Source organism: Lupinus angustifolius, unplaced genomic scaffold, assembly GCF_001865875.1.
Source record: "Lupinus angustifolius cultivar Tanjil unplaced genomic scaffold, LupAngTanjil_v1.0 Scaffold_11_58, whole genome shotgun sequence".
NCBI lineage: Eukaryota > Viridiplantae > Streptophyta > Magnoliopsida > Fabales > Fabaceae > Lupinus > Lupinus angustifolius.
The window spans coordinates 1,531-19,661 of record NW_017718553.1 but is presented as its reverse complement, the minus strand read 5'-3'; the positions used below and the strand labels follow the sequence as shown (position 1 = coordinate 19,661).

At 34.2% G+C, this 18,131-nt stretch overlaps 2 protein-coding genes across 3 annotated transcripts; one reads left to right on the top strand and one right to left on the bottom strand.

Annotated features, from left to right (window-relative positions):
* The first annotated feature begins 8,408 nt into the window (after nt 1–8,408).
* On the top strand, nt 8,409–11,448 carry LOC109337848 (aldose 1-epimerase-like). Its single transcript, XM_019574920.1, has 4 exons — nt 8,409–8,644; nt 9,920–10,046; nt 10,507–10,611; nt 10,694–11,448. Exons 1-4 carry the CDS (start codon nt 8,486–8,488, stop codon nt 11,320–11,322), a joined length of 1,020 nt encoding a protein of 339 aa, XP_019430465.1. The 5' UTR covers nt 8,409–8,485; the 3' UTR covers nt 11,323–11,448.
* A 99-nt stretch (nt 11,449–11,547) lies between these two features.
* Nucleotides 11,548–16,903, bottom strand: LOC109337847 (Down syndrome critical region protein 3 homolog). 2 transcript variants are annotated; one of them, XR_002106487.1, is made up of 12 exons: nt 16,771–16,903; nt 16,606–16,698; nt 16,308–16,372; nt 15,197–15,251; nt 14,236–14,322; nt 13,867–13,951; nt 13,681–13,776; nt 12,740–12,924; nt 12,577–12,665; nt 11,967–12,066; nt 11,692–11,871; nt 11,548–11,660 (listed from the first exon to the last, which is right to left on the bottom strand). XR_002106487.1 is itself a non-coding variant. In XM_019574918.1 (11 exons), the coding sequence occupies exons 1-11, from the start codon at nt 16,819–16,821 to the stop codon at nt 11,827–11,829; spliced, it is 951 nt and encodes a 316-aa protein (XP_019430463.1). In that variant the 5' UTR covers nt 16,822–16,903; the 3' UTR covers nt 11,607–11,826. The 2 variants fall into 2 exon arrangements, 1 of the variants encoding a protein (XP_019430463.1); XM_019574918.1 differs by having other exon boundaries at nt 11,607–11,871.
* Between the last annotated feature and the right edge of the window lie 1,228 nt (nt 16,904–18,131).

Sequence of the window (18,131 nt, the reverse complement as noted above, 5' to 3'; positions counted from 1 at the left end):
TGGGAGTTTAATATCTGCTCAGACTTGTACGCGACCAGATATTAGTTTTGTAGTTGGAATGTTAGGAAGATACCAGAGTAATCCTGGTATAGAACACTGGAAAGCTGCAAAGAAAGTTCTGAGATACTTACAAGGTACAAAGGATCACATGCTTACTTATAGGAGATCAAATCACCTTAAGGTGATTGGATATTCAGATTCAGACTTTTCTGGATGCATAGACTCAAGAAAGTTTACTTTCGGTTATGTGTATTTATTAGCTGGAGGAGTTATCTCATGGAAGAGTGCGAAGCAGACTGTCATTGCTGCATCCACTATGGAAACTGAATTTGTGGCATGCTTTGAGTCCATAGTTCATGCTAAATGGCAACAGAACTTTATTTCAGGACTTGGAGTTGTCGACAGTATTGCCAAGCCGCTGAAAATTTATTGTGATAATTCTGCAGCAGTCTTCTTTTCTAAAAACGACAAGTATTCCAAATGTGCTAAACATATGGAGGTGAAATACTTTATCGTTGAAGAAGAAGTTCAGAAACGTGTCAATTGAGCATATTAGCACTAACTTTATGATTGCAGACCCTGTGACGAAAGGACTACCGCCCAAAATATTTATTGGTCATGTAACAAATATGGGTATTATGTTTACGAATGAATATTGAACATTATGTTATTAATAAAGTCTCAACATTTTGACATTTTGAGCTCGTTAATATTTAAGTTTCTGATTAATATTTTATTTTCACACTTATGTACACATGTGAGAATGGTAATGTTGAAAATAAAATTTTATTTCTAAATGATATTATTATATGATTCCCTTTAATGTATCATGTTAAGAATAAAGCTAATATAGTAGTACATGAGAGGGACTATATCAAATAAGTGATGTACAACTGCCATGACTCTTATTAGTTCTTGTTCTTAATCATGACTTGTAATGTAATGAATATGGAAAACATATTCTGAATATGCGCATTATGTTTGATGTTTATAAAATCATGAATTGTATTGTCACATGAGACAAGTGGGAGAATGTAAGAAATATGATTGTGACTAACAGAATTGAAAATGAAGAAGGAAAGAACTCAAGCTACAATGAGCTTGATGCAGAAACATATAGAAAGAAGATATAATGCCTCTTATTATTGATAAAGCATAATTGGCTTTTCTTGATTATCAATGAAAGGAATTAGATCCTATTTATACTAAACTAACAAAGCTTGACTAAGGCTAAAAGGAATTGGTAACAGAATATAACTAACTTAACAAGAAAAACAGAATAGGTAAGGCTTGATCTATGGTTTAGATTAAGTGACTTGTTCTTCAAGTAACATGGCCTTTGGTGTATGTTGAGTAATTCCTGCTGAATTTGTGAGAGTAATGTTGGTGTATTTTTGGCTTGGTGAAGTGGTTGGATGTTTTACTGGTGCAAGGGAAGCTTGGTGGTTGGAATCAAGGTGTTTGGCTAATAGTGACATGAATGAATATATTATTTCATTGTTTGAATGAAATAACTCTTGGATGAAAAGTGATTAATGAAATGTTAAGACTCTTAGGAAATAGCCTATATATAGTGCTTGATGGAAGTACTATACTAACAAAAAAAAGGACCAGACACTTTGTCCGGAGATAAGAAGGATTTTGATGAGTCCTTTGGAATGTTGTTCCCTAATAGTGTGGCAATCCAATTCGATATGCTTGGTCCTTTCGTGAAAAATGTCCTTTGGAATGTTTATGGCGGATTGGTTGTCATAGTAGAGAGTTGCAGGGCTTGTAGGTTGAACGTGTAAGTCTTTAAGAATGTAGGAAATCCATTTGAGTTCACATGTTGTGAGGGTCATTGCCCTGTATTCAACTTCGCAAGAACTTCTGGAAACTATTTTCTGCTTTTTGGATTTCCAAGAGATGAGAGAATTACCAAGAAAGATGCAATATGCAGAAACTGATCTTCTTGTATTAGGGCATGATGCCCAATCACTATCACTGTAGGCCTTTATGTGAATAGAAGAATGAGAAGAGAAGAAGAGGCCTAGAGATGGAGTGCCTTTGAGGTACTTCAGAACTCTGAGAGCAGCAAGGTGATGAGAGGTGGTTGGTTTAGCCATGAATTGAGCCAATTGATTGACCACAAAGGCAATGTCTGGTCTGGTATTGGTGAGGTAGATTAGTCTGTCTATCAATCTTCTGTAAGCATGAACATCATGAAATGGTGTGCTTGAGTCCTGAAATAGATGAGTACCATGAATCATAGGAGTTGGGGCAAGTTTGCATCCTAGAAGACCTGCATCAAAAATAATCTCAAGGGCATACTTCCTTTGATTCATGGAAATACCTTTGTTAGTCCTAGCAATTTCAAAACCAAGAAAATATCTAAGATTTCCTAGGTCTTTAATTTGAAAGTTGTGATGAAGAAGGTTCTGTATGTGTAGTAATTCTCTTGAGTTATTACCAGTTAATATGATATCATCAACATAAACTAAAACAATTGCCGAAGTATGATCATGAAGATGTTTAATGAATAAAGAATGATCACTATTGGATTGTAGATAACCATCATTAATAAGAACATTAGAGAGTTTTGAAAACCATTGTCTACTGGCTTGTTTAAGCCCATATAAAGACTTTTGTAATTTGCAAACTTTGTTTGGGGAAGGGGATGATAAGCCAGGGGGTAAGTTCATATAGACATTTTCATGTAAATCTCCATGTAAGAAAGCATTGTTTACATTTAATTGTAGAAGTTTCCAATTATAAATAGAAGCTAGGGAAAAAAGCAATCTTACAGTGGTTATTTTCACAACAGGTGAAAAGGTATCGAGGTAGTCTATACCTTCTTGTTGAGTGTATCCCTTTGCAATCAAACGTGCTTTAAATCCTTCTATGGAGCCATCAGCTGTGTATTTAGTTTTAAAAACCCATTTGCAGCCTATTGGTATGGTGTCATCTGGTAAATCAGTGATGATCCAAGTTTGGTTGTCCTCTAAGGCAGAAAGTTCCTTGTTGATGGCTTCTTGCCAATAAGGATGTTGGATAGCTTCTTTATAAGTTTTTGGTTCAGTGGAGGAAGAGATAGATAGGAGGTGATGTTTGTAAGAGGAGGATAAGTTGGTATAAGAAATGTATGAGGATAAAGGGTAAGGGGTAGAGGAAGGGGGAATTGTGTCATGAAGGAGGGCACAGTGATAATCTTGTAGGTATCTATGAGGACTGGACACTCTACTGCTTTTCCTAGTTTGTGTTGGTAAGGGTGTACTAAGACAAGGAGGTGAGGGGCTAGTGTGGGTTGAGGGGGTAGCAGTGCTAGGGGGTTGGTGGCTACCTAAGGTGGGAAGGTTGAGGTTTTGGTGGGGGAAAATGTCTTCATATATGGGAATAGGTATGGAATTTGTGGGCAGGGGAGGTTGGTAGATGGTAGAGGTGTATATGGTTGTTTTGTAAGGGAAAATGTGTTCATGAAAGATCACGTTTATGCTAATTTCTATGGATCTTGATTTAAGGTTAAGGACAACAAAGCCCTTAGTGCCTTCCTTGTAGCCTAAGAAGGCGCATTTAGTGGCTCGAGGATCAAGTTTGGTCCTAGTGTGAGTGAGGGTGCTTGTAAAGCAGAGAGATCCAAAAACTTTTAGATTATCTATGTTACGCTGCTTTTTGTGCACTAATTCATAAGGTGATGCATACTTCAGAACAGGGGTGGGTAAAATATTTATGACATAGGCAGCATGGGTTATGGCATAAGGCCAATAAAGTTTTGGAATTTGACTCTGAATTAGGAGAGCCCTAGCCACATTCAACAGGTGTTGATGTTTTCTTTCTACCACACTATTCTGTTGTGGAGTATATCTACAAGAGGTTTGATGTGCATCCCTCTACTAGAATAGAAGTCTGTCATGGAGAATTCTCTGCCATTATCAGATCTAATGGTCTTAACTTTGATGGAAAATTGAGTATCTATCATTATGACGAAATTTTGGAGAAGTTTTGAAGCTTCTCCTTTTGATTTTAAGGGAAAAACCCAAGTATATCTAGAGTAATCATCAACTATGGTCAAGAAATATCTATCATTATAAATAGAAAAGGTGGAGATAGGTCCCCATATATCTACATGTAGTAAGTCAAAAATGTGCAAAGAATGAATTTCACTTATAGGAAAGCTAAGTTTCTTTTGTTTAGCAAAGTAGCATACATCACAAGTTTCATTCTTATTGTAAGTAACATAGGGAAACATATTCTTAATTGTTTACATACATGAATTTGAGGCATGAGCCAACCTAAAATGCCAAAGTCTAGCAGGGTCAATTTGCACAGTATTAATAACATGTAAAGAAATCCTATTTTTTGGTATCCTAGTCTTCAAGACATATAGGTCATGATTCATGCTAGCTATACCAATCATCTTCAAAGTTTTCTTCTCCTGGATCTTGCAAAGAGATTCATTAAAAGTTAAGATGCAGGATAATTGAGATGTTAATTTTGGTATAGAGAGTAAATTGTAGGAAAAAGTAGGCAGGTATAGGACATCATGTAAGAACATGTTATGATTGAGATGCACAGATCCTGAAATATGTGTGATAACTTGAGATCCATTAGGTAATTTGACCCTAATGGGTTTGATGCTTTTAAAAGAGGAGAAAAGAGATAGAGATGAACTGATGTGATCAGTTGCACCACTATCTATGATCCATGAAACAAATTGAATTTCATGAGTACCTTTATCAGCATCAGTGTGCAATCTTGCATTGTTTGTCCTGGCAGATAGTGCACTTGACTCATCTTTGGTAGGAATGGTTCCAGATTGTTGCAGCATATGAACTAAGCTTTTGAATTGTTCCTGACTCAATCCAAAGACTACTTCATCATCATGCTCTTTTCCTTGTTCAATGTTGGTCACAGATACACAGTTGGCTTGCTCATTCCTTGGAGAAGGAAAATTCACAGGGAAGACATGGATCTTGTAACATGTATCAGTGGTGTGTCCATTCCTTCTACAGTGTGTGCAGAATTTGCTTGAGTTGGTTCCTCTGCCCCATGTACCTCTGCCATTGGAACCATAATTGTTTCTTCCATAGTTGTTTGAGTTAGGTGTGCCTCTACCTATATTTGTTGGTCTTCCAGGCAAGTTGGTTTTTCTCCAATTTGTTCCTACTGTCATTGCCTTTGATTCAGATTCCTGCTCTTGCATCTGACTCTCTTGTTGAGTAACTAGGGATAGGACTTTGGTCATGTTGGGGAGAGGCTCAAGCAACATAATTTGTGATCTAACAGAGCTATAGCTCTCATTAAGTCCCTTTAGAAACCTAATGATCCTATCCTCTGCCCCATAGTTTCTTAAAATTCCTAAAGAATTACAATTACACTGTCTCTCGCATGGTCAACTAGGGAATGGTCTAAAGTTGTCTAATTCATCCCATAGAGTCTTTATATCAGTAAAGAAATCTGATACATTTTTCTCACCTTGCTTGATGTTTATGATTGATTCTTGTATTTGAGCTATGCGAAACAGGTTCCCTTGGGAGAATCTTTCCCTTAATTCTTCTCATATGTCATTTGCTTTATCAATCAAGAGGATGCTCTGTCTAATTGATGGTGAAACTGATTTGATTATCCAAGAAACCACCAAATTATTGGCTATCTCCCATGCTCTATGTAGGTGATCTGTCTTCGGTGGCATTTGTATTGTTCCATGGACGAATCCTAGCTTTTGCTTTGAGATTAAACTCATCTTCATGGACCTACACCATTGATGATAGTTTTCTCTATTGAGAGGGGGTGTAACCAATGCTACTGCGGGACTTTCAGAAGGATGAATGTAAAAGGATGATTCTTGATCTTGAGGATTCTCCATATGAATTGCGGTGCTTGATGGATTATTGGGTGATTGTGATGCATTCATGGTTGAATGCAGTAGAGCTCTCTAATGCAGTAGAGCTCTGATACCATAACATAAATGAAAATGAAGAAGGTAAGAACTCAAGCTACAATGAGCTTGATGCAGAAAAATATAGAAAGAAGATATAATGCCTCTTATTATTGATAAAGCATAAATGGCTTTTCTTGATTATCAATGAAAGGAATTAGATCATATTTATACTAAACTAACAAAGCTTGACTAAGGCTAAAAGGAATTGGTAACAGAATATAACTAACTTAACAAGAAAAACAGAATAGGTAAGGCTTGATCTGATGGTTTAGATTAAGTGACTTGTTCTTCAAGTAACATGGCCTTTGGTGTATGTTGAGTAATTCCTGCTGAATTTGTGAGAGTAATGTTGGTGTATTTTTGGCTTGGTGAAGTGGTTGGATGTTTTACTGGTGCAAGGGAAGCTTGGTGGTTGGAATCAAGGTGTTTGGCTAATAGTGACATGAATGAATATATTATTTCATTGTTTGAATGAAATAACTCTTGGATGAAAAGTGATTAATGAAATGTTAAGACTCTTAGGAAATAGCCTATATATAGTGCTTGATGGAAGTACTATACTAACAAAAAAAAGGACCAGACACTTTGTCCCCATCTCTGCTCATAAAGATTGTTTTATCAACTATCACTTAAGCAAGAACATAGTAAGAACGGGAAGGAGATATAAGAGTTTCTCTATAAACCAAGAACACCAAACAACAACTAAATGGAGGATCGTATCGCCATGGCTAAAGGTTAGTAATCTATAATTATTCTTATGATATGAAAATTATGATTTCTTAAGATTCATTTACTTTATAGTTTCCCTATAAAGTTTAATATATTGATATAATTGTTCAATTATTTAATTAGTAGTTCACTGACTAAACGAGTAAAGTTAGATATACATATATTTTATACTAATATTAATGTTGAAAAATTAATAAATAATACAATAATAATTTTTATTTATACAATTTGTTAAAACAAAAAAATATCACTTGATGCTAAACCATGTTTTAGAGGTATAAAATGTACTAGTTGTGTATTTGATCACCATACTAATATTTTGATATAAATAAGTCATTTTCATTAAAAAATAATTTTAAATAAAACTGACCGGTATCATCAGTACAGTTCAGTTAAAAATCAGCTGGTATGACTGGTTTTAGTCGATTTTTGACCGATATGATTATATGATCGATATAATTAATGTACCATACCAGTATTGAGACTGATTTATCAGTTTACCAATTAAACTGGCCGACACGAAACAATTTTTATGACACTATGTATATGAAAAGAAGAAAATCTAGATGGGTGTTAATTATTTCTTCTGGGATTCGAGTGAATATCTTAAACTATATCCTAAACTAATAAAAAAATGTATTCAATTAAAATAATTGGATCAATAAAATAACTTAATCTCTTCTCTATATTTAAATAAGAGTTTTGATTCATGGTTTTTTTTATTTCGAAATGAAACAAAAGTTGTTATTCACGTCACATGCGAATTAACAAAATTGTTTTTAACTCGAAAGCTTTTAAAGATATTATAAATGACATTATAATCTCCAATATTGCATTATCTCGTTTCCAAAAAAAAACGTATCAATTTCTAACATGTTTTAAATGTATATTCTGATATATTGCTTTTAATACTATCCATTTGAACATAGCATAAATTAATAACATTTTAATATAATAAAACATTTAAATTTATTTTATACTTCATATCTAATATATTAGATTCTTGAAAACGATACTCATTGAAAGAGGTAAACGCACATTCTAAAAAATATTAGTTTTTTACTCATAGGGTGAAAGATACCTTTAGTTATATAAAAAAAATTAAATTTTTTAATTATTAATAAAATTAAATTTATACAGTAAAATTTAAAACTCCTACATTAGCAAAGGCTAATAACTAGTATATAGTGTACAAATTTAAATATTATGTATAATTAATTTATAAAAGTAAGAAGTAACATGCTAAAATTAAAATTAAAGTAAAGAGTAAGACTAACTTGAGTCCAAATTGGGTTAGGATTCTCTCCAATATTATTATCCTTTATATATAATAATATGATATTTTTACTGTAATTGTAAAATCAAGAACTTGACAAGATTCTCTAACATGTGCCACTCTATGTTTGATTCATGGATGTATGGATCATGTCTCAAAATGGAGCTTGCAGTGGTAATTATATCAAAAATGGCATGTTTATTTTAAATCAAAAGACGAGTTATCAAATTCTTAAAAAAATAGTATTTGCCAACATTTATTTAAAATTATATATATAATGCATCATATATCCACTATTAATTTATATTATTACTCTTATAAAGGTGAAGTAATTAAAATATTAATCACAGATAATATAAATGTTCATCATGGTGACAAACATTGAAAGGATAAGATAAGAAGAGAAAATATAATAATAGTGAGATATAACTGTTGATATAACAGTCACTCCTCACTCCTTTGACAACAACACACTACCTAACATAAGTCAAAACAAAACCACTGATTCAATTCAATCACATCGCACTTTGCATTTTCTCTCTCTTCTCATCAAGTTCAGTGCAATGGCAAATCCGAAAGCAGAGATCTTTGAACTCAACAATGGAACCATGCAAGTTCTCGTTTCCAATCTGGGCTGCACTATCACCTCTTTATCTGTACCCGACAAAGATGGCGTGTTATCCGATGTTGTTCTTGGTCTCGACTCTCTTGATTCTTATCAGGTACTTGTTATTTTCATTCAATCACAAATATACCAATCACATTATCTCATTTTGATTATCCCGTCTCAAAGGTTCTAACTTTATAATTTTCTGTTCTGTTTTTCATAACAATACCAATCATTTGTAAATACCTGCCTCTGAGAAATTACGGTTTTATTGTGTTATTTTGGAGCATATGCACAGACCATGTTCTGTAAATTGTTGGACATGGGTGTGTCATATATTATTATATGATTGAAAATTTGAAGAAAAAGAGTTGTAATTCATGATAGCATAGACTCATAGTTTATATGTTTTGATTACTTGTGGCAAACATATTAATTTAATAATGGATTCAGTTTCACAACACCGCAGCCGCAATATTGTGGTTGTAATGATCACCGCGCAATCGCATCACACTGTAAATACAGTGTGACTTCGGATCGTAATGATGTGGTTGCAACGGGCCGCAACAGGCTGTAACATAACTGTATCGAACCACATTTCAATTGCATCAAGCCACATCGGACCTTATCAAACCACATGAGGTTGCATCAAATTCAAAAATACTTTTTTAATAATAATTCACATCGCAATGACCATAGTCGCAATAACCGCAACTATTACTACAATTGTAACCGTAACCGCAATTTAAAATAATGAATGAGTTATATAACAGCAACTAATTAAGATAAAATCAACTTTGTTTTGTAAATATGTTTTAAATATAGTGAATTACAAAAAATTGTATGAACATTGTTGTTCAGATTATCAGCATTCATCTTTGGTTATTTCTGTATAGGGGTGGTTTCAAAATAATCAAACTTTTCTTTTCTTTTTCAATTAAACTTCTAGCTTAACAGATGACATTTTCTCTCTCTATAAAAAGAACTTTTTCATACTTCTATCAGGATCACCAAAAGAACTTTCCCAAACATGCTATAAGCTTCAAGGTTTGTGGCCTCTTGAATAATGGCCATGCCCAAATATGTATCTATACTGTGTTGTAGCTATATAAGGGGTGATGTTGTTAGTGTGTCATGCCAAATACTTGCCTGGAACACATTCACAGAACCAAAATGGTGCATTCATGCTTCATAGTATATATATCTTGCTAGAAGTTACTACAATTCTAGGAAGATAAGTGAAAGTGGGGTATTGATCAAAAGGTTAAATATAATGTCAGATTAATTTGGCAAAATTCTGGCTATATATATATATATATCATATATGTGTGTGAAGTTTTCAGTTTAACTCTGATGGTTGATTTTCTAAGTTTATGTTGGTTGGAAGCAGAAAGGTCTTTCTCCTTATTTTGGCTGCATTGTGGGTCGAGTTGCAAATCGAATAAAGGATGGAAAGTTTACACTAGATGCGGTTGAATATTCTTTGCCTCTCAACAATCCTCCAAACAGTCTCCATGGTATTCATTCTACTTTTTGCTTAATCTTCATGTTCTGCTAAACATGTGTAGTATGTTCATGAATTCATGAAATGAAACATATAGAGTCATATTATATGGTTGCTACCTATGATTTTAACATTAACATATTTATGTGTCTATCTCTTCCATTCCATCAAAGATCGATTTTCAAAATAACTGCAAAGTAAGAATTTGTCACCATACATAATTATCTAGTTATTCTCAAGAATTGACACACCATCTGAGAATTATAGATATTGAAGAAACATCAAATCTCAAGTTTTGAAAACAACAATGTTATTTTTACATTTGGTATGTTCTTCATCTAACCAGAGGTACAAATAACATCATTGTTTTCCAAGGGAAGTTACTAATGAATATTGTTACAACTAGTAACTATATAATATGATTTCTTTAGCTGATATTCTTATCTGATATCCTATCCTGCTCTCAATTTTAGGTGGACATGTTGGGTATGATAAGAAGGTATGGGAGGTAGTTGAATATGCGAAAGGCAAAACCCCCTCGATTACTTTGAAGTATCACAGTCATGATGGAGAGGAAGGTATAGATTATTCTCTTATCTGATTTTTGCTCTTCCTTGACCTTGATCTTTATCCAATTTATGCTTTCTATTATTATGTAAGGTTATCCTGGGGATATAACTGTTACTGCAACTTACACACTCACCTCAAGCACAACTCTGAGGCTTGACATGGAAGGAATTCCAAAGGACAAACCCACCATAATCAACTTAGCTCAGCATACATATTGGAACTTAGCTGGCCACGACAAAGCGAACATACTCGACCATTCGATTCAGATACTCGCCAATCATGTAACTCCCGTGGATCAGAATTCTGTACCAACTGGTGAAATCATGCCTGTGAAGGGAACCCTTTTCGATTTCACTTCGGAGAAGAGAATAGGCAACACCATCAATGAGGTTGGGATAGGATATGATCACAATTATGTGCTTGATTGTGGAGAGGAGAAAGCTGGTTTGAGACATGCTGCAAAAGTGAGGGATCCATCAAGTTCAAGGGTGCTAAACTTGTGGACAAATGCCCCAGGTGTGCAATTTTACACGGCAAATTATGTTAACGGCGTTGCGGGAAAAGGTAGTGTTGTCTATGAAAAGCATGCTGGGTTGTGTCTTGAGACACAGGAGTTCCCTAATGCTATAAACCAGTCAAATTTCCCATCTATTGTGGTTAAACCTGGTGAGAAGTACCAGCATTCCATGTTGTTTGAGTTTTCAATTGAGCGAAGTTAATGTTGTCAAATTGGCTTTGGAATTAGGTTGTCTTTTTGTTTTGCATACAAGGATTCTGAGCCTGAACTTTTGTGTCTTGTATCTTACTACAACAAATAAATGTTTGTTTAAATAAATGTTTGATTTCACATTATGAGTTATTTTATGAGATGTTAAATCCTTATTATGTATACTCAATGTAAACAAAAGAACTATTTTTTTAACATTGATTCATGAACGGGAAAAGACCATAATATTTGTCACACTGCATGTGTAAAACGACTAAAAATGTTTCCAAATGTTTGTACCAAACAAATATAGTTATATAGATCATGTTGAAATGTTTGCATGAGTAAAGCCATGTTATCCTCATAGTGGCATGAGTAAAGCTTGAGTTAAACATTCCATGACCTGAAAGTCAATCTACTCAAGCCTATCTGAAATGATTGTATGCACATATATATATATTCATTTCCAGCATAGTTGTTTGATGCATTCCTATACGTCGTCGTCGTCATCATCATCTTACTTTGTTCTAACCAACTCAAGTGGTAATGTTTCCATTGCCAGCTGAAAGTTCAAATGCAAATTGTAAGTAAAACATGTATGTACTATCTCAACAAAATGATCCTTCAAGGAGAAGACTAAAAAATGATAAATCTAACCCAGAGTCTTGGAGTTCTAGGGTCAGCCTTCTTATTCAATTTAGATAGCTCTGACTGGAAGCTAATAACAATGGCAACTTTGAACTCAACTGAGAAGGGACTGCATAGAAATAATAATAAATTAAAACATTTTGAGGCCATAAGATTCCGCATGCTGTCTAACAATAACAATCGAGTCTTTTCTCTCCAGGTGGAGTGTTAAGATTTGGCATGCAGTATCCATGAGGTTTTACAAATGTAAAACCATTTATTGGAAGACATTTATGCAATGCAAAAAATACTAATCTTGAAAAGTTGAAAATACCATAAGTCAGTCAAACATGAGAGCAGGGTTTTAAATTGTGGTTTATGACCGCAACTGAGGCCACATTAATGTAGTGGTTTGATAGTGTCTACAAAAACATTGTGACCACAATTGTGGCTGATGCATTTCCACAACCGCTACCACCACTTAAAACCTTGTTAGAGACTTATTGAATTACACATGGATCTATGTAACAAGTGTTGATGTACCCTTGAACACATACTGATGCAACTCTGATGGTGCAAATATGGGTGTGTGCCATTAATCTTGTGAAAATACACTGGTAGGAATGATCAGGACACATACCCAGCTAAAGTTGTTGGACAAGTCAAAAGACGGGGAGGGATTACGTAGATAGGTAGAGTCAAATTGCAGCATACATCTCCATCTGCTATCTGCTAAACAAAATTAAAATTAAAAGCTTATTGTAAAGTTAATGGTCTCAAACAAATTTGATATCACTACTTGCCTGTGTTTTTTGTACCAGAGAGGTCTCGGTCACAATTTTCTCCCCAAGAAGAATGGACTCGACACGAAACAACTGAATGTCAATTGAGTGAATTGGAACAGCAGATGCTTCTACAGTCAGCTCACCACTAATAGGACCAGACAAAGAACACTGGGTGGAGATTTTTCCAGTCACCCGAAATCCTCCTATTCAATAATAACATCGCATGAGACTCATGGCCAGTTTTTCCTTTTCATTGATATTTTGCAACAATGTAGAGGGCAGAGCTTGCAGGTGATTAGATACTACTATTCATTTTCCATGTCTAACCGTATAACATGAGCAAGTTATATTGGCACAGAAAATTCCCCAATGTTCCATTATATTTGTCCTCTTAAGGTTTTGCACAAGAACTACAATGCTATCGAATACCTCGAACAACGGAAATATGATTTAATACGATCAAATTACCCTTTTTTCATACTCCCTTAATATTTTGTCTCCCTGATAACCATGAAGACGTAGTTAGTGGGTTTAGTTGATATAATAAGTTAATATCTTCTCAATACTCTCCAAGGATAGATAACCTGGGATTTAATTTTTTTCAGAAAGATATAAAGGAACGGATTAAATAAAAATTACTACTTCTGAGATGTGAATTTATGAAACAATAGCTTAAAATGAAACATGAGTGATTTCTGAATAATCAGTTTCATATCCAAAGTGAATTTTCAAGAAATTGCTAGAGTTTTAACTAAATATGCTCTTCAGGGTTGTACCGATTGGCTGAAAGAACTGGAAGAAAACGTTGTTTTAGGGAGACTAATACCTGTTGGTGATGGATTCAAAGGAATAATGTGCCGTTCAAAGCAAAATAAGATTACTCGTTGGAAACTAAAAAATAGTATTATAGGGAGAAATGGGAGATAACATGTCTACTCTAAGATGATAAATCAACACACCAGATTTTAGTTCAGGAAGTAGAGGATGTCTTTGAGTGTCTTGGGTTATGTAAAAGATGACCATCTCTGGGGAAAGTGATCGTTGTAGAAGATCATCTGAAATTTTCCACAAATAAAAGAGACACTTGTAGTTTAGTCATTCTTAACTGCATTAAAAAGAAAGTTTCTGACATAACCAAATTATACCTTTATCACTTTCAACAATGAACTCCACGGTGGCTGATAATGATTTATGCAAGTATCCACGAGTTATATCTGCAGTCGCCAAATACTAGATATGCTATCAATCATTAACTGTCTAAAGTATGTGAAATTTAAGAATGAAATAAAGAGAATGCATTTACAAAATGCTTTAATTTTGATCAATTTACAATTTGTTGAGTTTTACCAATGATGTGGCACTCTTGTGTTTAGTGAGTCTAGAAAGTTATACATTTATAGATGATCAAATTCAAACTCTTTACTTCATTCTAAAACGAGAGATAAACATAAATAGTACGAGTAGTATCAAACTATCAATATCATCACAAATATCAGTTGCCAACAACATATTACCTGGATACTTATATTTGCCCCATGGTAAGTCTCATAAAACCTCTCTAAATTCTCATCTCGCTTCCTGAGATTCAACGAAAATGGTATCTGCCATAAAGTTTGCAAAACTTGTAATGAATATGAACACAAGGAAACAGATCATACCTACAGGTTAAACCAGATATTAAATAGAGAATTCCATCAAATTTAGTACCTAAGATCTACCCCAAGAACATTACATTATTTGAGTATGTAAAAAATAATTGAATTTCAGAAAAGCCCAAGTTAAGACATAGTTCAGATATAGCTTACATAACCAAATTTAGATATGCTATTTCAACAATGAGATCCCATTGGTTTATGGGTATGGTATCGTACTTTTAGCATACTAAGAAAGCATATCTGACCACTTAATAGTATACACACACAAAACATATGTACAGACAGAAAATATGAAGAATGAACCAGACAGCTTCTTAAGATTGAAAATAATTCCAAAAGGCGTATAAATGATATCATACTTGGCACAGTAATTTCCATACTTATAACACTTTATTACATGAACCCTCCCCTTCAAATTTAAATTTCATTGTGTTTACCAGGATGAATTTAGGAAAGATAAGACAAACATTTAATAGGTAAAATCATGACACAAAAAGTTAGTTCAAAGCTTATGTCTTACAGTTTGGATGCTATAAGTGACTTAAGAGAATTTCATAGTCATCCTCTATAAGAATCATATACTGTTTATGAGCTCAAGTTTCTTACTTGGATGCTTTCATGGTATCAAGTCTACAAAACACCACAAATATAAACTCCTACTGAGATAGTTCAATATAACTTGATGCCTTAACACTTAAAGGAATACAATAAAATGATTTAATCTAAAAAAATACCAGAAAAGAATTAATTCTAATTAATTGATTAAACCATATAAAGATGCTTTAAATAGATACTATTTCATTCATTATTGAAATATTACCTCCGTTGTACCTGAACCAATCTTTCCAGAAGATTTAACCTCAATGGTCCTATTCCTGTTTACAAGCCAATCATAAGAATCATTTGCAAGCCAAAGAAGTAATATACATCCACTTAGTGGGATAAAGGTTTGGTTGTTAATATTGCTGAAGGAACAAGTAACATATATTTTTTGTAACACCAGAAAATACCCTTATGAGCCAAACATAACAATGAAGTGGCAAAAGGCACAACTACTATTTTCACCATGAAAAGGATTTGAAATGATGTTCAGTGTACAGTTCAACACTCATGAAAGCTGACTCAGTGCAAGTACAAAGATCTGTAAGTGAGTGGTAGTCAGGGAGAAAACAGATTAAATCCCAAAACTGCAGACTCGTCAACAAAACGTAAACTTACTAGGGAATGTACCATGGGTCACTCATTCACTAAGGAGCATGGTAGTACAAGTACAGCGAAATTTCTGAAAACTGGGATACAGGTACAAGATGATACATTATAGAAGGGCAGGCCAGAGCACAATGCTCCTGCGTAGTGGGCTCTGGGGAGAGCATATGCAGGCAACTTTACCTTGCAAGCAAAGAGGTTGTCTCCCGGATTTGAATCAGTGACCTCTAGGTCACAAGGCACCAGCATTACCATTACAAGAAGATGTGTTATATTGAGATAAAACAGCATAAATAATAAAGTGATTAAATTATAAGATAAATACAATTTTCATAAGATTTTCTAACTACAGGGTTTCAACCTTGACAATATTCAAATTGTAGACCACATCACGTGTTACGGCCACAATATTCAATTACAGTGACCACCGCAACCGCATCACACCATAATTGCGGTGTGAAACCGAATCACAATAATGTGACTGCATTTGGACCGCATCAGACTGCATAGAATTCAAAAAAAATTACTAACAAAATAATTCACACCGCAACGGTCGCAATTCACATCGCAATGGCTGCAATCACCGCAATCACTAACGTAACTGCAATGTAAAACATTGAACCTTGCCTATTTTTCAATAACAAAATCTAAGATATTCATTCACTAGGGGGCATACAATAAACCAGTGCTGATGCAAAAGTAAACAAAAAAACAGATAAACTTACAGAATAGGGATTGGCTTAATAACACCATAGAACGACTCAACAATTCCAGCTGATCCTCCACGAACCTTCATAAACAACAAGGAAGCAAAATCAATTTAATAAACTAAAAATAAAAAAAAAATCAGAACTTCAAACAATTGAGACATGATTAATAAACCACAACTGCAAAACCCAATCAGAATCCCGTGCAGCTCAATTGGGTCAAACCATTCTTCCAAAAAGGAATAATTTTTAGCATAAAGTTTACATTTTGTGGATAATTCTCTAAGAAATGAAATAAGATGGTAATTGGGTTTACCTGCAAATTAACGGATCCTTTGATAGTAATGTGAATCCCATAATGAGAAATTGATGAGTGAGTTTTGATGATGACTTTTCCTTCCAAAGATTCCTGAAAATTGAAAAATTCTATCAAGACACGAAGTGTGTTTGAGAGAGAGAGAAAATAGAGAGATTCACTTACTGAAGGGTGATAGATACGATTGGAACGAGAGAGCTTAAGATCAATAGACATGGTTGACACAGAGCGTTTAAAGCAACGTGACTTATTTAGTGAAGCAACTTTGCAAATTTTAACTAGCAATTTTGTAACATTAATCAATAGTGTGTAATTTTTAAAGAGAAAAAAAATGTTTTCAGCAACAATATATGAATTTTTTATAATAATGATAATTATTACATACATATCACACTTACTTTTACTTTTAAGCTTTAATTAATCTCTAGGTGTTGTGAACTTAGATAAGTCCAAGTTCATGTACTCCAAAGTTGTTTTCATTAGGAGGACAAACAATTTCATGACAATTTATGAGATGTATGTTGTGTCTAGTCTTGGTAATTATCTGGGAATTCCACTTATTCAATGGAGTTTGCATATCTGTGTTTAATCTGTTGATGGAAAAAATTAAAAACATGATGAGTTTGTGAAAGTCGAAGCTGCTTAAAAAAACTAGTAGGTTATGTCTTGCTAAATTTGTTATTGCATCTTTGCCAACTTATACCTTACAGAGTATGTTGCTTCCTTAGAGTATTTGTAATGAGATTGATAGGCTTTCAAGAAATTTTCTATGGGGGGAGATGGTAACAAGCAAAGTCTCAATCTTGTCAAATGGGATGTTCTAATGAGGAATAAAAAAGATGAAGGTCTTAGGATCCGTGATTCTCAGTCAGCTAATATATCTTATGGGAAAGTTGGGTTGAAGCATGATCCAAGGGAGTAATAAGCTTTGGTGCAAGGTTCTTACGGAGAAGTATCTTGGGGAGGGTTTCATGGTGTATGCTCATTCTAGGCCATATGATTCACCTGTCTGGAAAAGTATTGTGAAGGCCACAATGGAACTAAGGAATGGCTTCAAGCTTCAACTAGGAGATGGTGATCGATCCTTCTAGTATGATAATTGGTCTGGAATGGGTAAACTTTGTACTATGGTTGATTATGTTAACATTTCTAACACTTAGCTACAACTAAAGGATTTATGGGGAAATGGTTCATGAGATTTTTCATCTACTTATACTTTACTTCCTATTCATGTGAAGGACGCTATTACTTCAATTCCAATTCCGGTAATTTTCAAAACCTATGACTCTTGGATCTGGGAGGCAAGTGCTACAGGATGCTACTCTTCAAGTTCAAGTTATTGGTGGATAAAGAGTAATGATGATGGTGTGGCTTCCCTTACTCACTAGAGTTGTTGTGGAGATTGCATGTCCCTGAGAAAGTTAAGTTTGTATGCTGGCTTTCTTGTCACCGATAAACTTTGCCCGCTTCAAGAGGAATTTGGTGGATTCTCCCTTATGTAGTCAGTGTAATAATGCAATTGAAGA

What these genes read in the sequence shown, in the direction of transcription:
- LOC109337848 (XM_019574920.1), top strand. Translation starts at nt 8,486, where the DNA reads ATGGCAAATCCGAAAGCAGAGATCTTTGAACTCAACAATGGAACCATG. An exon ending in ACTCTCTTGATTCTTATCAG is followed by an intron (nt 8,645 to 9,919) that starts GTACTTGTTATT and finishes GGTTGGAAGCAG; the next exon opens with AAAGGTCTTTCTCCTTATTT. An exon ending in TCCTCCAAACAGTCTCCATG is followed by an intron (nt 10,047 to 10,506) that starts GTATTCATTCTA and finishes TCTCAATTTTAG; the next exon opens with GTGGACATGTTGGGTATGAT.
- LOC109337847 (XM_019574918.1), bottom strand. Translation starts at nt 16,821, where the DNA reads ATGTCTATTGATCTTAAGCTCTCTCGTTCCAATCGTATCTATCACCCT. An exon ending in AAGGATCCGTTAATTTGCAG is followed by an intron (nt 16,373 to 16,605) that starts GTAAACCCAATT and finishes TTGTTTATGAAG; the next exon opens with GTTCGTGGAGGATCAGCTGG. An exon ending in CTAGAACTCCAAGACTCTGG is followed by an intron (nt 11,872 to 11,966) that starts GTTAGATTTATC and finishes TTGAACTTTCAG; the next exon opens with CTGGCAATGGAAACATTACC.